General features: G+C 54.2%; 2 protein-coding genes across 2 annotated transcripts in view; one reads left to right on the top strand and one right to left on the bottom strand.

Moving 5' to 3' along the window:
* Window positions 1-265: 265 nt before the first annotated feature.
* LOC103091211 (Leucine-rich repeat-containing protein 29) lies at window positions 266-14,519 on the bottom strand. The gene is given in 7 exon segments (XM_007457290.1): window positions 266-434; window positions 520-737; window positions 929-948; window positions 951-1,068; window positions 2,587-2,877; window positions 11,260-11,361; window positions 14,496-14,519. Coding segments are annotated over 7 exon segments (942 nt in total).
* A 116-nt stretch (window positions 14,520-14,635) lies between these two features.
* TMEM208 (transmembrane protein 208) overlaps window positions 14,636-16,713 on the top strand; it is a 2,866-nt gene continuing 788 nt past the window's right edge. The window contains exons 1-4 of the mRNA XM_007457289.1: window positions 14,636-14,747; window positions 15,379-15,474; window positions 16,228-16,287; window positions 16,369-16,505. Coding sequence (XP_007457351.1) covers window positions 14,742-14,747; window positions 15,379-15,474; window positions 16,228-16,287; window positions 16,369-16,505 — 299 coding nt within the window. The 5' untranslated portion in view covers window positions 14,636-14,741. The remainder of the gene's footprint in view (window positions 14,748-15,378; window positions 15,475-16,227; window positions 16,288-16,368; window positions 16,506-16,713) is intronic.

Below are 16,713 nucleotides of genomic sequence, written 5' to 3'. Positions count from 1 at the left end.
ATTTCCAGGGGGCTGTGGCAGCGACATGTAGCTGGAAAAGGTTCCTGCTGGGCTGTGGGGCAGACTGGGGCAGGAAGCCCCTTGGGCTGCCCTGATATAGTCCCACCCTTAGTCCTAGAAAAGGGGTTTTTAGCTTGGGGAAGGGGCTCTGGGGCATGTAGCAGAGGGAGGTGGGAGGCACTGAGTCAAACTCCAGGTCAAGAGGCCAGGCCTGGAGCCTCGAGGTGACAGAGGCTGAGCCACAGGGCTGGTTACTGACCTGCCCTCAGAGTGTTAGGGTCAGGTCAGCCCCTCCCACGAAGCGGGACTGGACGCAGGTCACCTCAGGCAGTTGGGCTTGGAAGCGCCTGACGGAAGCCATGCTGATGCCAGGACACATGGCCACATCTGCCAACCGGAGCTGCTTGCACGCCTGCCCAGTGGAACCCAACGTTCTGCAGGGAGGCCACTGGGCGAGCGCTTGATCCGGCACGGGGCCCCAGCCCAGCCCCTACACTGTGCAACACCGGACACACTCACTGCTCCGAGCGCTGACTGCACCTGGACAGGTTGAGGTGCTGCAGCCTTGGCCGGGAGCCGACTGCCTGGACCCAGCCCTCGTCGCTGAGGCGGCTGCAGTGACTCAGCACCAAGCGCTCCACACTGGGGCAGCTTCTGGCCGCAGCCAGCAAGCCCTTGTCTGTGAGTGCTGGCAACAGGCTCAGTGACAGCCGCCTCAGCTGGGGGACCTGGAGCACCTGCGAGGATGGCGGGGGTCAGGTGGTGTGGCGCTGGAGCCCTTCCAGCTTCCCCCACCCCCAGCCAGAGGAATGGCTACGAGCAGCAGAAGCCAATGAGAAATGACTTTTTCCAGGCAAAAAGTGGGTTGGCGCCGACCGCTGGCTTCAGCCCCAGGGCCCTCAGCCTATCCACATCCCCAGCCCCACACCTTGGTCAAACTGGCATCAGCTTGCTGCAGGCCGTGAGGTCCAAGTCCTGTAGGGCCTGCAGCGTGAGTAGGGCGGGCCCTGTGGCAGGGGAGAAGGGTCCTCTTGCGGCTGGAGGCCCGATGCCCAGCTCTCGGCGTGGCTGTGAGAGGAAACCCCTGCTTCCCAGATTCCTCCTGAGTTTGGCCTTCACCTGTTCCCAGAGACAGGCGCAGGAGGGGCAGGAGGGCAGCTGAGCCCAGGGACCGCCCCGCCTGCCATGACCTCGAGGGTCCTGCACCTGCAGCCCCTGCAGAGTCTCCTCACTTGGTTGCCCCAAGCCCAGAAGCCCCCAGTCACGGAGCTCCTTGCACCAGGCCAGGCGCGGGACTGACAGGTAGGTGAGGTAGGTGCAGATGGCCTGCACGGTCCGGTTGGTGAGGGAGCACGCAGGAGGATAAGTCTAGCACCCTGAGGCTTGGGCCCAGCACTGGCATCAGGGAGAGCACTGAGGCATCCTAGGAGGGAAGTGGAAGAGAGAGAGGGCAATGGAGTGGTGGCTTGTGCCTGTGTCACCGGGCTTGGCGGGGGTCACTAGGAAGGTTCTGCCCAAGGTTCCAGCCCCACAGGCAACAGGAAGCTGCCACAGGGTCCACGGAAGGAAGCAACAGTATTCCTGTACTGGTGAGTGTCGGAGTGGACCTGGTGGACTGCAGTGGTGGGACACCAGGAGAAAAGCAAACGCCTAGATTGGCTGGGGCAGGAAGGATGCAGGTGAAAGTTTCTAAGGTGTTTACCCTGCCTGTGCTCCGAGAACCAGTGGTGGACATCTGATTCTCGCTGAGTCAATCAAATATGCTCCCTCTAGGACTGTGAGGTCATAGAGCGGGTAGGGCTGCCACCTACCAGGAGCAGGAACTAAGGGTAGAACAGAGGAAGCTGCTTTGTAGAGGGATGCAGAGACACGAGAAGGTGGGGCCCCAGAGAGAGCAGCTGAGAGACGCACAGTGGTGAAGCCGTGAGGATGGAGTAGGGCAGGGGAAGAGAAGCAAAAGGCTTCTTTTGGAGGAAAAGGCTTTTCAGGCGGGCAATGCTCTGGGCACAGTGCTAGATTGAGGTAATTAATAATCTGCTAAAGAGGAAGAGACTGACACTGCAGGAAGACAGGGACGCCACCCAGAGGGGCAGGGCTGAGCCCTATTGAAGGAACTGGCTTCGGTCAAGAAATGACCCTTCTGCTCCCACGTCACGTTACCTCCCTCAGGCCCTGCCTGAACCATGACTGCTGTGTAACCTCGGTACCCCTTCCCCGCAGGGCTTGGTTCTGTCACCCCTTTCATCAGCCTTCCTGGCCCCCAGAACACCCACCCTCGCTCCCCTCCCCAGACTGCAGTGGTCACAAATCACTTGGCTCGTGAGGTATGTGCCACCTTGTGGGCTGGGCCCCCTGGTCTCCTGGACCTCCCTCTACCTGGACCCACTGTGGGGCTGCGGGGAGGAGTGCTGGCAGCAGCCCTGTCTGTCTAGGCTCCTTTCCTCTTCCCGACTGTGTCCCCAGTTCAGCTCTAACTACTCCTTGGACACAAACACTGGGCGCCTCCCTGGCGCCACGCTCCCAGTTCCCCCAACCCCTGGTCCTGGTGAGGAAGGAAGGAAGGAAGGAAGGGGATTGGACGCTCACCTTGAGGGAGGAGCAGTAGGCCAGGCTGAGGGAGGCCAGTGGGTGTGGAGCTCCGCACACCAAGCCCAGGGCCTGGGCCAACTCTCGCCCTCTCACCAGGCAGCACTCGGCCATGTTGAGGCTCTGCAGCTCCCGCAGGCCCCCTAGGGCTGAGCATCTCGCATCCGTCAGCTGCTGCAGCTTCCTCAGGCTCAGGTGCCACAGGCGCCGCAGGCCCCGGCTCACAGCCAAGAGTGCCCCGTCAGCCAGTTCTGAGCAGCCGCTGAGGTCCAGGAAGGTAAGGCCTGGTTGCTGGTGGCAAAGGGTGGCCACAGCCTGTGGAGAGGTCCCGGCAGCTGTGCAGGCTCAGCTCCTGCAGTTGCAGCCTGGCCACCTGGCCCAGGGCCTGCAGGGCCTCGGATGGCAAGCCAGTGCCACTCAGCCCAGGGCGTGCAGCCTACCAGCCTGCTCCTTCATGAATTGCAGCAGGTTGCGGAAGGAGAGTTGGGAAGGGGAGGAATCCTGGGGGCTGATGGAGCCCCGGGCTGGGCCTGGCTCGAAGGTGAGGTGGCAGTGGGCCAAGGAGAGGCGCTCCAGGCTGAGGACACAACTGCTGAGCTGGTTGAAGCTGAGATCGGTCAGGTCCCGCAGGCTAGCCAGATTGAGCTCACGGAGGCCGCTCAGTGCCTGCTGGACCCACTGTGCTGTCTTGGGCTGAGCTAGCAGCATGCCCGACGTGAAGAGGCTGTTGCAGCCACTGAGGTCAAGAAAACGCAGGGCCGGGCAGCACAGGATCAGGGCCACGAAGGAGGCCTCTGTGGGGCTGCCCCCACCAAGGCACAAGCTCTGCAAGTGCAGGCCCAGGTGGTAGGCAACAGACTGTAGCACCTGGTGTGAAGCCGGCGAGTCATCCAGGTTGGTCAGGCTGATGCAGCAGATGCCCCTGAGACCCACGCTCTTGACGGTCGGAAGGGAGGCAGAGGACACGGGGATGTCCCTTACGTTGTACGGGACAGCAGTGGGCCTGGGGTTAACCCTCTGGTCTCAAGAGTGTGCTGGCCATCGGGTCTGGGGGCAATTCGCTGGCCAGAATTTGAGGGCAGGTCAGGGAAGGGGTTTTCTACAATGGGGACCCACTGTGGTGTGTGGTGTCATGTGTGCTTGAGGGGGTGCTGTTGGGAAGTGGAAGCTGGGAGGATGGGTCTCACTGGGGGTCCAAGGGGATGACTACGAGGGGAGGACAGGAAGGTTAGTGACGGACGGGACTGAATGCCTATGGAGGGCCTGGGCCAGAGTGGGGACTTAGCATGCTGAGTACAGGAGGGCTGGGGGGGGACTTGGAGGAGAGCCAGAGAAGCCCCCCCGGGAGCAGGAGGACAAAGTATGCTGGACCCCAACTTTTGGGACTTTCAGAAGGTGGCCCTGGGACCCATGGACTCGGCTCCAAATCCAGGGCCTCAGCTTGGCCTTAGCTAAGCAGTCAGCCTCCCCCACTTTCGCGAGAGCATATAAATAGCCCTGGTAACAGCTGAGGGCGGGAAGAAGCTATGCAGGTGTTGCTCAGCACAATCCCCTGTGGCCCAGATGCCAGAGATCTGGGGCAGGCAGTTAGGCCGAGGTCCCCTGGTGGCCACACACATTCAGTGTCTCAGCCACATGAATGTTTGCAAAAATGGGTTTTGTGTGTGAGTGAAAACGTGCTCATGCACTGAGTGTGGTGTGCACATGCGTGGGGGCGTGGGCACGCTCACAAGTGTAGGCTCTTCAGGCTCAAGAGTTCAAGACGTGCTTGTGAGCCCTGGGGCTCATCTTTAGAGGGTCTGTCTTATCTGTCCAGGTAAGGAGGGAGAAGTGTCCCATTTCTGTGGGCAGGAGTTCATAGGATGAATTTCAGAGGCAGGGAGGAAGCTGAGTTGGCCCTGCCTTGGAGGAACAGGGGAGCGAGCGCGGGGAGCACACAGTCGGAGTTGGGTGGGGCCGGGAGGCAAGCTCAGGGCTAAGTTGTTGTGGGAAAAAGCTGGCTTGTTTACGAGTTTGGGGAGCCCCCAGTGAGGGAGATGTTTTCGTAGAACCTTCCCTGATCTTGTGCCAGAAGGAGCCAAAGGACAGTAGCTACAGGAATGTGTGGAACTGGTCTGTGGGGGGAGGGAGAAGAGGATTTGGCTTCTAAAATCCTAGCCCCATTTCTCTACCCCTGACAATGCCCAGGTTGCAGGCAAGTGGTACTCAAAGGCTCTTGTTTTCACAAGCAAGCTCCCCAGAAAACCTGTCCTGTGAGTAATGGCAAGAACAAGCTGACATTCCCTGCTTGTTCCCCACAGAACATCATCAAAAGGGAACCAGAAAGGTAGAAGTAACGCCTAATACACACTCCCCGCAAGATACTTATCAACAGGACTCTCCCAGGAAGACGCGTGGAACTCATTCCCAGGTGTGGAGAATCAGCCTGGCTTCTGCCCCAGAGAGAAGCAGCTGACTATGGCTGTCCTCACGGGAAGGAGAAGCGTACGGTAAGAGGCAGACCAGCGGCCGGCGAATTTCACGGGAGTCAGGGTGTCAAACCAGGTTCCCATTTCAGACCCTGTGGTCAGTATGGATGAGAGGAGCTCTCCCCACAGATTCCCCGCGTGGACACTGGGAGACAGTGGGGTAGTGGGGACTCCCGAGGACCTGGGTCCCTCTCTCAGATTTAAGGAGAGCTGGGGAAGATCTCAGTGTGTGAGGTTCGGGAGGGTACCGAAAAGATCAGGGAGAAAAGGTTCTAGAAAGGAAAGGTAAAGCGTGCCTCCAGCCCTTTCAAAGCCCTGCAGTGACGACAGATGAGCCAATCTGATGATGAGTAGAATGAACTCTGGCTGGGGGAGTGCAGAGCGGTGCTGGTTGCCAAGCAGCACCTGCCCCCAATAGTCACATGCCACCCCCGCAGGCCCCAGCTCCAGCAGCCTCCAGTCTTCCTTCTTTCCCTGTCTTCCTGAGCCCTGGCTGCCAGGAAAGTTCTTCCCTCTCCCAACTGCCTTCCTGTGAACAAGGTAGATGAACAGCCCAGCGTCCAAGTGCAGGGCTGGCAGGTGGCAGCAAAAGCTACCCAATAATGGGGCAGGGCCTGGCCTAAAGGACTTCCAGCTATGGGGCCAGGGTGAGATTTTAGACTGCCTCCTTACTCCCCACTGTTTTTCTTGGTGGGGAGGAGGAAGCCTCTAAGCCATCACCGAGGTGGTCTACCTGGGACTCAAATACAGGAGCCCAGGAGCAGCCTGTTAGGGATATTTATCATCTGTGGGGGCAGAGCAGCAGGCTTCTGGGTTCTGGTCCTTGGCCCCAGTGTAGGAAAGTCCCCCTTCCCAGGCCCTAGGAAGATGCTTCTAAAGGCCTAAGGGAGGACTACACAGGTACCTGCTCCAGCTTCAGCCGCCCCATCACAGAGGGGCTGACTAGCCCCCTGGGCTCCTCCCTTCCCAATACCGGCATCTTAAGAGTAAATGCGAAATCATTTGGAAACTGCCCTAAACTTGCTAAAAGCAATACATGTCCCTTGACTGTGAGAGGCCAGGACTCTGTCATAACTACTGAAGTCCTGAGCTGAGATGGCAGGCCTTGAAAAGCCATCTGACGGAGACGTGGCCCTCCTGTCTGCTGGCACAGGAATCCAAAGTTAACACGCCTGTTTTCCAGAAGGCCTTTGAGAAAATTTATGCCCTGGTGCCCAGGGGCTTTGGTCTCCAGAGAGGAGTCAGACCTTGGGGGTCATTTCCAGAGGCGTTATAGATGCCTTGGGCAGGAGAAGGCCACAGGGGATGGGAGCCATCCTGAGTTCCTCAGTGACCAGCCCAGTGGCAGGCAAATAACACCCCCGCCCCGGTACGGACGGAGCCAGGGTGTATTGTTGGGGTGCTGCCTTTGTCTACCTTCTTATTTGAGAAAAATGGAATTAAGTGGGGGCAGGTCAGGGAGAATAAGAAGTCACCAAGTCTAGTATCCTAGCCTGGCCTGGAGCCATATAGGCCCCAGCTTGGCCTTGGTCAGCCAGAATCTTCTGTAGCACCTACTAGCTGGGGCTCCACCTCCTTATCAAGCTGCTGAGCCCTGGGAGATGGTTTCTGCCAACAGGGTTCCGCAGATTGGTCTCTGGGACATGGTGCCGGCAGGGCCCTAGACGCTCAGGTATCTGTGGCCTGGCTTCCCAGCACTCCCAGCCCTGGGGGTGGAGTGGGACACTGAGTTTTGCAGAGGCACCAAACGGGTCTTTGTCAGTGTTCCATCTGGAGTTCAGAGTTAGCTGGAGAAGCCCCGGTGCTAAACTGGTAGCCTCTACGATCCCAGACTCTGACCCTGGCCTCCTCCTTCTCCTCCCTCCCTTACTCCTATCCCAATCTCACCCTCATCCCTGGGGCCTGACTGCCCACTTGGCTTCTTCTATGCTCTCCTTCTTTGCTGGACTTCAAGAGGTCTCCCCCGGATTACCTCTCCTCAGGGTCCTTGTGGCCCTGCCCGTCATGCTGCTGTCTGTGCCCATTCTCCTTGCCCCCTGCCTGGCCAGGGATGATGAGACCGCTGCCTCCTCTGGGTGTGTGCTGGGGATGCAGAATTCTGCCCAAGGAAGCCATGGCCTCCCCTCGTGCCTGCACTGTCAGCACTGGCCTGCCCACTCCCACCTCCTCACTGCCTCCCCCTCTCTTCTCACTCCCCTCAGACTTCTCTCCAAGCCCACTATCTTCTCCAGCCCCTGACGCTACTGTAGCTCCCTCCCCTCACTCCAGCCTTCTCAGAGATGACCTGACCATTTCAAAAAGAAACCAAAGCCCCTTAGGTGGGAAGGCCCTCCCTTTTCCCTGTTCACAGCCACCAGCCCACCCCTGGCAGGACCCATCCTAACCTCCTTCCCTCTCCTGCTCTTTGGCTCAGGGTGACCCCCTTCTCTCGGCCTACTCAACCTGTCCCCCACCCTCTCCTCTGAGAACCCTGCCTTTCCACTGCTCGTTCCCCAGAGTCCACAAACACCCTGGAGTCTTAGCAAAGGCCTCCCTTGATCCTGCACCCCCTCTTCTCACCTTTCACCCCCTCCCCTCCACTGTCAAGCTTCTTGGAAGCACATGGGCGCCCATACCCACTGTGGCCACGTCTTTACCTCTTTACCATGGCTTTGCCCACTTACCCCTCCACCACTGTCCCCACAGAATCACTCATTCCCAGCAACAGCTCCTTTCTGGCAAGATCACCAGCATCTGGGAGCTCCCCTGAAGACTTCCCACAAGTGTCCTCTCTGCCATGCCATGCTGCCTGCTGTGGATGGCCAGTCTCCCCTGATACTCTCTCCCACTGGGGGTTCTGAGACTCTGCCCTCTTGGCTCTCCTACCTTCTAGCCTGCTTTCCAGTCAGGGTCACCAAAGAAGAGAAAGACCCAGTCCGTAGACCAGTGGGTTCTCCATGGGTTGTTCCATTCTAACACACACACCACACACACACACCACACACACACGCGCGCTGTTTCCCTCCACGTGCACCCAGCAGACTTCATCCCATTCCAACTACTTTGTTTTCCACACCTTCTTCCTGAGCACCAGATACTGGGAGCCATGATCTGATGGACCTCTCTCCAGATTCAAGGATGCAATATGCCCAAATCTGAGTTTACTGTCTTATTGCTGGTCTCTGGCCCTTCTCCTAAACTCTCAGTGCCCTCTACCAAATCACCTAAGTCAGAAATCTGGGAGTCATCCTAGACTGCTCCCTCACACCCACAATGATGAAAGTCCTTTCCATTCCATCTCTTTGATACATTGTAATATGTCCCTCCGCTCCCCCCTCATTGCTCTGCCTTAGTTCAGGTGTCCTTATTGTCTGTCAGAAATATATTAAGCAGTTTCCTCCTGATCAGGGTCTGGGCCTCCAGTCTCTGTGGCTCCGGTCTGTCCTTGATATTGTCACCAGGGTGATCCTTACAAAAGGCAATTGACGACACTCTTCAGGCCCTTTGATGGTTGGCCACTGCACAGCATGGAGACTGAGCTTACTGACTGGCACTCAAGCCCTTCTATTGTCTCATGCTCCCCTGCCTGGGTTCAGCTGTTTTCTGTTTATTTTTGGCAGGGGTGGGTGGGGTGGGTGGGTCTGACCCCTCACCTACTCCTACTTGTCTATTTAGAAAGCATTTATTCCTCTCTGGAGATTTAGCCCAAGCATCCCCTTCTCCATGAAGTCTTTTGTGAATCTTCTCTCTGCATCCTTGGTGTGCCTCATACGATTTTGAGTGCAGCACCCTACCCCCTCCTTTTGGCCTGTGCTGTCTCCCTCTATCAACTCTGGGTGCTGTGTCAGCCCCAGCCCCGCACTCCTAGGGCTCAGCAGAGTGCTGGGCACAGACAGGCAGTATCACCACCTGAGTGAGTGAGGCCCCTCCCTGTGTCTCTGGTAACTTCCCATCTTCCTCCTGCTGTGTGAATATTCCAAACCTCTGCTGAGGCCCTGGCCTCTACCTCCTACTAAATCCCCTAAGACAACCTGGCCTCCACGGTCACCACGCGAAGAACCCACCAGCCTTTAAGGAACTGCCTCAGCAAACAGCTTCACATTGCCACCCCAACCCCTTCGCTTCCTCAGGAGAGGTGACATTCTCTCCATCCTACCCAAGACCAAGCCTTGTTTACTGAAGCCTGTCTGGCTGCCACCTCAGGTGGTGGCTGCCATTCCTGACCTCTCTCCTCCCTACACTCACTAGTGACTCCTTCAGCACATAAATACATTAGAGATTTCTCCCAGTTAAAATCCTTTGTTTAGCCCACCTCAACTGCTCTTTACAATTCTATTTATTTTCTTCTTTTCATGGGGAAATTTCTTGCAAATGTGGTCATCCTCTACATATCCTTTCTTCTCTCATTCACTCTTCACCCTACCTGGCCTTTTTCCCCAGATGCCAAATGTTAAGCCATTGGAGACCACCCTGTATGTCAAACATCATGGACACTATCTGTTCTTTATTTTCTGGACTCTTTGTGGGATTTGACACTGTTACTCATCCACTCAGCACTTGAAATGCTCTTCACCTTTGACTTGTGTGTCCTCCTCTCGCTGGGATCTCCTCAGCCCCCTCTGTAGGCCCCTCCTCCTCTCCGTGCCTTTGGACCTCTGTGGCCTGCTCTTCAGGGCTCCTCACGCTCTCCCTAGGGGAAGGGACTCAGTTCCATGGCTTAAACGCCCACCTGTTCTTTAATGACACCCACATATATATTTATTACCTAGACCCTTCTCTTGAATTCGTCTCTCAGAAACCCAACTGCCAACTGGATCTCACCATTTAGATGTCTTATACTTCAAATTTTCAACAAGTTCAAATCAAATTCCTTTAGACACTAAGCTCAATGACACTGGAGAGAGAACTCAACAACAGACCCTACTTAAACACACACATTTAATATATGACAGAGGAGGCTTCCAACTCATTATACATAAATGGTATTTGGGCTATTTGAAAACTAATCAGTTTAGCTCCTTACCTTAGAGCATAAATCAAAATAAATTACACCAATAAAAAATATAATTAATACAAAAATTCAAACCATAAAACACAAGAAACAATTTTGCTGTGAGCCTAAAACTGATCTAAAAAGTAAATTCTAATTAAAAAGAAAGACACAAAATATAAGCATGTATTTATCAGATCTCTGAAGAGAGGCAAAGGATCTCTAAAGCAATGGAAGAAATAAGAAAGAAAAGAAGTTCAGAATCAACAACCTAGAAATTTAACCTCATAAACAAACACATATCTACAAATCAAATTAAAAGGCAAATATATTAGGAATGTATTTCAATAAATATGTAAAAGGTTAATCTCTTTAATTATAAAAAGTTCATACAAGTGGATAAGAAAAATACTAAGACCCCAATATTTAAATGGACAAGGAACACAAATACAAAAAAGAGGGAAATGTAAATGGTCAGCTCATGAGAAAACTGTTCAACCTCAGTGATAATCAAAGAAGTCAAAATTGAAACAAAGAGCTATCATTGCTGCCCTTCAAACGAGCACAGATGCCTGCATTTACCTCCTAGTGGGCTGTCTCCCTGCACTCTGACTCGCCCTCTTAGTCCACTCTGCACTGCAGATGTCTAAGACACAAATCACCACATGTCACTCCCCTGCCTCATATTTCTTTAAAGGCCCCACGATGATAACCAGGAGAAAGTCCCAGCAATGCCACCGGGCACCTCTGTCTTGCTGTCTGACCCCCTTTCTAGCCTCATCTCCCACCACTTCTCACACACACACCTAAGTTCCAGTCATAGGGAACCTGTGTGGTCGTTTCCAGACCTATTTCACACTTTGGTGCCTTCACCTGTGCTGATATGAGTTCTGGAAGACCAACCTTCATCCTCATCCTATTCCTTCAGGAAGCCTTCCCTGATGTTGCCAGTCTCCTTTGATGTCTTTCTTCATGTCCCCATGGCACCCTTCATTCCAGTGTCACAGCACCGAACACACGACATCATGATCACTCACATATTTGTCTTTCTCCTTCCCTGGACTAGGAGCTTCTCAGGAGAGTTTTATTCATCTGTAGAGCCCTAGCACTGTACCCAGAGCCAAGCATGTATGAATAAGTATGCAGGAGTGAGTGGATGAATGATGCATGAGCAGGGCCATGAGCAAGCTGAAGTGAGACAACTGAGAATGGGCCAGGTGAGGGTGAGTACCTTACCTCCCGAAGGGCATTCTGGGCTGCACAGCACCAAGCCTGACTCACGAGGGAGGCCCCTTTCTGATCTGACAGAGGCAGGAAGCTCAGAATATATGTGAGCATCTGAGGGAAAAAGAATGGGCATTGGGGGCTGTTAGTGCTGGTGGGGGCCTTTGGAACCTTCTCCAGCTGATAGCACAGTAGGTCAAAGGGGACTAGAGCACTGGCTTCTAGTTCATCTTGGATCCTAAGCTTCATGTGGTCTTCACTTCCCCTCTCCAGCCGCCAGGTATCTTTACTGGGAACAAACCTCTCCTGAGCACCACCTGGATGCAGGTTTGCTCTGACTGATAAAAATCAAACTTCCTGCTCAAGTTGGTAAAAAGAACCTGGGCATTGGGACCAGATAAACCTAGTTTAGATCCTTATTCTCTCAAGTGACCTTTCCGAGCCTTATTTTCCTTATCTATAAAAAGACAATTGTAGTGAGATTTAAATGGGTTGTTGTGACAATTAAGTAACATGGTGAAGTGTCTTGCATAGGATCTAGAACACAGCAAGTCAGGCGCTCCTTCTCTGATCTTCAGGACGTTACGCTGGGACTGCACTCTTTTCCCTTCTTCTTCGCTGCCAAGTAGGCTACTCAGCTGACTGTGAAGATTCTCAGCAAGAAAATCTTAACAGCCTGGTAGGCTTAGACTCTCACTCCACCTACGCTCTATGAGGCTGGGGGTGTGTGGGAGTGGAGGCCCTATTAGGGACTGGGGAAGGGAGTTGCCTGTGAGACCAGGAATTATCTGATATTAACTATTCTTTTCTTCTGGAATCTTCCCTCCTTGACTTCTGTGACGCTGTGTTTTCTAGGGCTCCACTCACCACTCCAACTGCCCTGTTTCTGGATTCTTCTGTGGCTCCCAGGGTTCACACCTGGGCCTTTCAGTCTGTTACTTTCTAGGATAATAAATTCATTTGCATGGCTTTAACAGTTACCTCTATAGGAATAACCAGCAATTCAATATGGACATATTGTTTTATCATTCATGTGCTAGTTTAGTATTGCCAACTCTCCACAGGATTCTTCATCCAAATGTTTTACCATCACCTTCTTCTCAACCTCAGTCCAAAGTAGCCCCTCCTCCCAACTTTCCAGCCCCTGAGCTTCAATGCCAACAGTGCATCTCACCTGATGATCCTGATAATACTCTGTACTCTTCATGCTCTTCTGTCCCTTGCTCTCAGATATAGGTGTAAAGCACAGGCTTTAGGCCAGGCTAACTTAGACTCATTCAAATCCCAGCTCCACAGATTCCTAGCTGTGTGACCTCAGGCAAGGTACTTGACCTCTCTGAGCCTCAGTTTCCACACCTGTAAAATGGGGATATTAAAAATCTAGATCATAGTCTTATGATGGGGATTAAATTATATACATAATTTATATATATATATATTTAATAGATATAATATGCTTCACATCTAGTAGGTTGTCCATAAATGGTTCCTGGATTGCTGTTACTAATATTTCTGCCTTTGAAAACTTACCACCTTAGTAGCACAGATCTTCATCACCCCTGCCTTCATTCCTTCCACAATTTCCCACCTGATCTCCCTGCATCCAGGCTCATCCTTGCTAATCATTCCTCACAATGCAACAAGGTTAATTTTCCTAAAACACAGCTTTCAGTCTCAGTGCACTCCTGATGAAAACCTTCAGGGTTTCCCAGTTCCCTCAAGACAAAATCTCTTCTTCTGGGTCAGCACTGCCAGGCCTCCATGCCTGACTGGACCCCTGATTCCAGAGCTTCCACAATCCAGTCTCCTCACTGTCCTACAAACACAGCATGTCTATTTCCTTATTTCCTTTTGCCTACGTGGACCTTTTCTCCAGCCCACTCTGATCTCTTCTTTCCTTCTCTGATCCCTAGTACACAGAAGGTACTCAGTCAATACTTACTGGATTGCATTAAGTAAGGATGGACAGTCTTTTACCTCTGTTTTCACCAAAGGTTTGCTCAAGGAAGGGGTGGGAAGATAAAGCAGATCATTACTGAGAGGAGAGTGACTGGGGAGAACAGCCTCTGGACCAGGGAGGCTAGGCATGGGCAAGAGAACACCGATGGGGACTGGGACTGATCATGCCCCTATCCCCAAGGGGAGGCAGGAAAACCTGACTGAGCCGAGGTAAGATAGTGGCCATCCTGTCTTCTGGGGCTCAGCAGTCAATCCAAGGAGCAAAGGGAGGGCAACAAACTGTCCTCCCTGAGGGGAGGAAGCATGATTCTTTGAGCTGAGAAGTGGGGAGGCATTTCTAGAGGGACCAGAAGAAGCAGTGATAAGGGTGGAGTGGCCACCCAACGAACCCCATCCCAAGGAGCTACTAGAGCTATGACTGGTCATCTCTGAGATCTATGGGGATGGAACAGATATCCTCCGGGGCCAAAGGGGGAAAGGATGCCATCGCAGGGGGCTCACTGGGGTTCGAGCAGGCCTGTATTTGCTAAGGGAAAGGAGCACCATTCCAAGGGCTGATGGGGAAAGGGTGGCCTGTCTCCCTTGGGCTGAGGGAGGGGGTTGCCAGCTCTCAGGGGAAAAGGGATGAAGAGACCATCCCAAGAGGCCACTGGGGACAAAACTTATCATCTCTCTCTGGATAACAGCGGCAGAGCGGTCTTGCTCCAGGCTAAGGAGAGGGAGCAAACATCCCATGGGGTGAAGGAAGCAGGGATGGCCATCACTAGGGGCCGAGGGAGCGGGGAGCAGGCCTGTCCCCGGTGAGGGAACTCAGAGACCATGCCCGAAGTTGATGGGAGGGGGCAGTCTGTTTCCCATCGCCAAGGGAAGGGGCAGCCGTCTCTCGGGGAGAAGGGAATAGAGCGACCATTCCAAGGGGCCAATGGGGATAAGATCGGTTTAACCTTCGGGGATGATGGGATGGAGCGGACATCTTCCAGAGCTGAGGGGGAGGGGCGGCCATCTCAAGAGATGCAGGGTAGGCAGAGGCCCTGTCCTCGCTGAGGTGACAGAGCGGCCATCTCTTGGGGCCGATGGGGAAGGAGAGGAGGGTCGCCCAAGGTGAGGGGACGGGGTGGCCCAAAGGCGGGGCCGTTACCCATAGCCAGCAGGTCCTTGGATCTCCCGGGCTGGTTGTTTCCGCCAGACGGGCGGGGCCAAGGTGAGCTGTCTGACAGCCGCTCCCCACAGCCTGGGACCCCGAGGGCGGGGCCTGTCCCGAGCTAGGCCTGAGGGCGGCCTCCTCTCACCTCCAGCGGCAGAGATTCAGCCATCGCATCCCTGCCGCCTCCGCCCCCGCGCAAGGCTTTCTGGGAAGTGAAGTCCTACCGACTCTGGCGGGCGGAGCTTGGGAAGGAAGTGGATTTCCCACTTCCGTCCCAGTTGCTTACGATTTGGGTCTGCACCGGAAGTGCCTGTGCAGCAGATGTGGTACCTACTGAGTGCTGTTTCGGTTGCTCTCCCATCTTTCCTCGGCTGGGTATTTGCGTCGCACCATGGCGGTAAGGAGGGCGAGTAGGGCGGGGCCCGCAAGGCAAAGCTCTCTCGGGGCCGGGAGACTGAAAACAGAGGAAGGACATCAAGGGCAGTGGGTCGGCCAGAGGGAGGTGCCATCCGGTGGCTGGACAGTACTAGATTAAGGGGGGGAGTGGAGAGGCGCAGGAACGTACCAGAGCTGGTGCCGGAGAGGGGTGGGCGTCAGTACCAGACAGTGTCAGGACTAGCTGGAGATCTGAGGGGCTTGAGGCGGGGTAGGCGTTAGCCCAGATCTGGTTTACTCTAGCAGAGGCCGGAGAGGGTCGCCATTCAAGCCCCCTCAGGGATCCCCTCTGAAGGGTTTGTCAGCCCAAAACTGGACCTTATCAGAGGATTCAGGAGATACCAGCCTAGTGTTGGATTGTTGCCAGCCCGAGCAGGAGGCGGTCATTGCTGGGTGTGCTGGAAAGATGCTGTCAGCCCTAAGCAGGATGGTTTGGAGGAGGGGTGGACATCCCAAGAATTGTGCTAGGTTTGAGCACCACGGAGACTCGGCTGAGGTGCAGATGGAACTCTGTAGCTAACCGGAATGGTGGGGAAGATAAGGAAGACCCTGGCTGATGAGCGTTCTGACAGCATCTCGTCATCTCTCTGCAGCCCAAGGGCAAAGTGGGCACGAGAGGGAAGAAGCAGATATTTGAGGAGAACAAAGAGACCTTGAAGTTCTACCTGCGAATCATACTGGGGGCCAATGTAAGTGCCTCCCTCCTTGCTTCTGTGCCCACCCAGTGTTCCATAGCCCTCAGCTCTGTTTGGTGGGGTGGAGTGGTGGCAGTGTATGACAGCTAAAGCTCCAGAAGAAAACTCCAACTAAAAGTAAATGAGAAAGGATCCTGGCACAGAGAAAGTGCTGAATAGTCAAAAAACCAAAAACAAAATGAGGGTGTGAGTCTCAGATTGACTGGAGAGCCCTTCCCATCCTAAATACACAGGGGCTTCTTTCCTGGGCTGAAATGTCAGAGGGGAGTCTGGGTATTCAGGAAGCAGACCTCTTCCCCCAACCGTATAAGAAACGACTTGTCTTCTTTCATCACCTGGCCTAATATCTTGGTCAGAGTTGAGGGAGGTCCATGGTTTAGTAAGCTTTTTAGATTTCTTTTTCATTAAAAATTAAAATTTTTATTATTTATTTATTTATTTATGGCTGCATTGGGTCCTTGTTGCTGTGCATGGGCTTTCTCTAGTTGCGGCGAGTGGGGGCTACTCTTCGTTGCAGTGCGCGGGCTTCTCATTGCGGTGGCTCCTCTTGTGGAGCACGGGCTCTAGGCACGTGGGCTTCAGTAGTTGTGGTGTATGGGCCTAGTTGCTCCACAGCATGTGGGATCCTCCCGGACCAGGGATCGAACCAGTGTCCCCTGCATTGGCAGGCGGATTCCTAACTGCCGCGCCACCAGGGAAGCCCCTAGTAAGCTTTTGATCACAGCCTGATCATGTGTCTGCTTACAGGCCATTTACTGTCTTGTCACCCTGGTCTTCTTCTACTCATCTGCCTCATTTTGGGCCTGGGTAAGTGTCCTGCATCCTGGGAAGTGGGTAAGCACATAGGGTCAGTGGCTGGCCTTTGATACCCCCATTCTTGTTCGGCAGATGGCCCTGGGCTTTAGTCTGGCAGTATATGGGGCCAGCTACCACTCTATGAGCTCGATGGCAAGGGCAGCCTTCTCTGAGGATGGGGCCCTGATGGATGGTGGAATGGATCTCAACATGGAGCAGGGCATGGCAGAGTGAGTGTCCCCCGCTGTCAGCCCAGGTGAGCGGCGCCAGGGCTGGGGTACTGGGGCCCAAGACCCACAGCTACCTGTGACTTGAAGAGGGTGGAAGGGAGTTGAACTAGGGCCCATCTATTATTTTTATTTTATTGTTTTTGCGGTACGCGGGTCTCTCACTGTTGTGGCCTCTCCCATTGCGGAGCACAGGCTCCGGATGCGCAGG

Source organism: Lipotes vexillifer, unplaced genomic scaffold (genome assembly GCF_000442215.2).
Source record: "Lipotes vexillifer unplaced genomic scaffold, Lipotes_vexillifer_v1.1 scaffold504, whole genome shotgun sequence".
NCBI classification, from domain to species: domain Eukaryota; kingdom Metazoa; phylum Chordata; class Mammalia; order Artiodactyla; family Lipotidae; genus Lipotes; species Lipotes vexillifer.
This window is presented reverse-complemented; position numbering and strand designations above follow the sequence as displayed.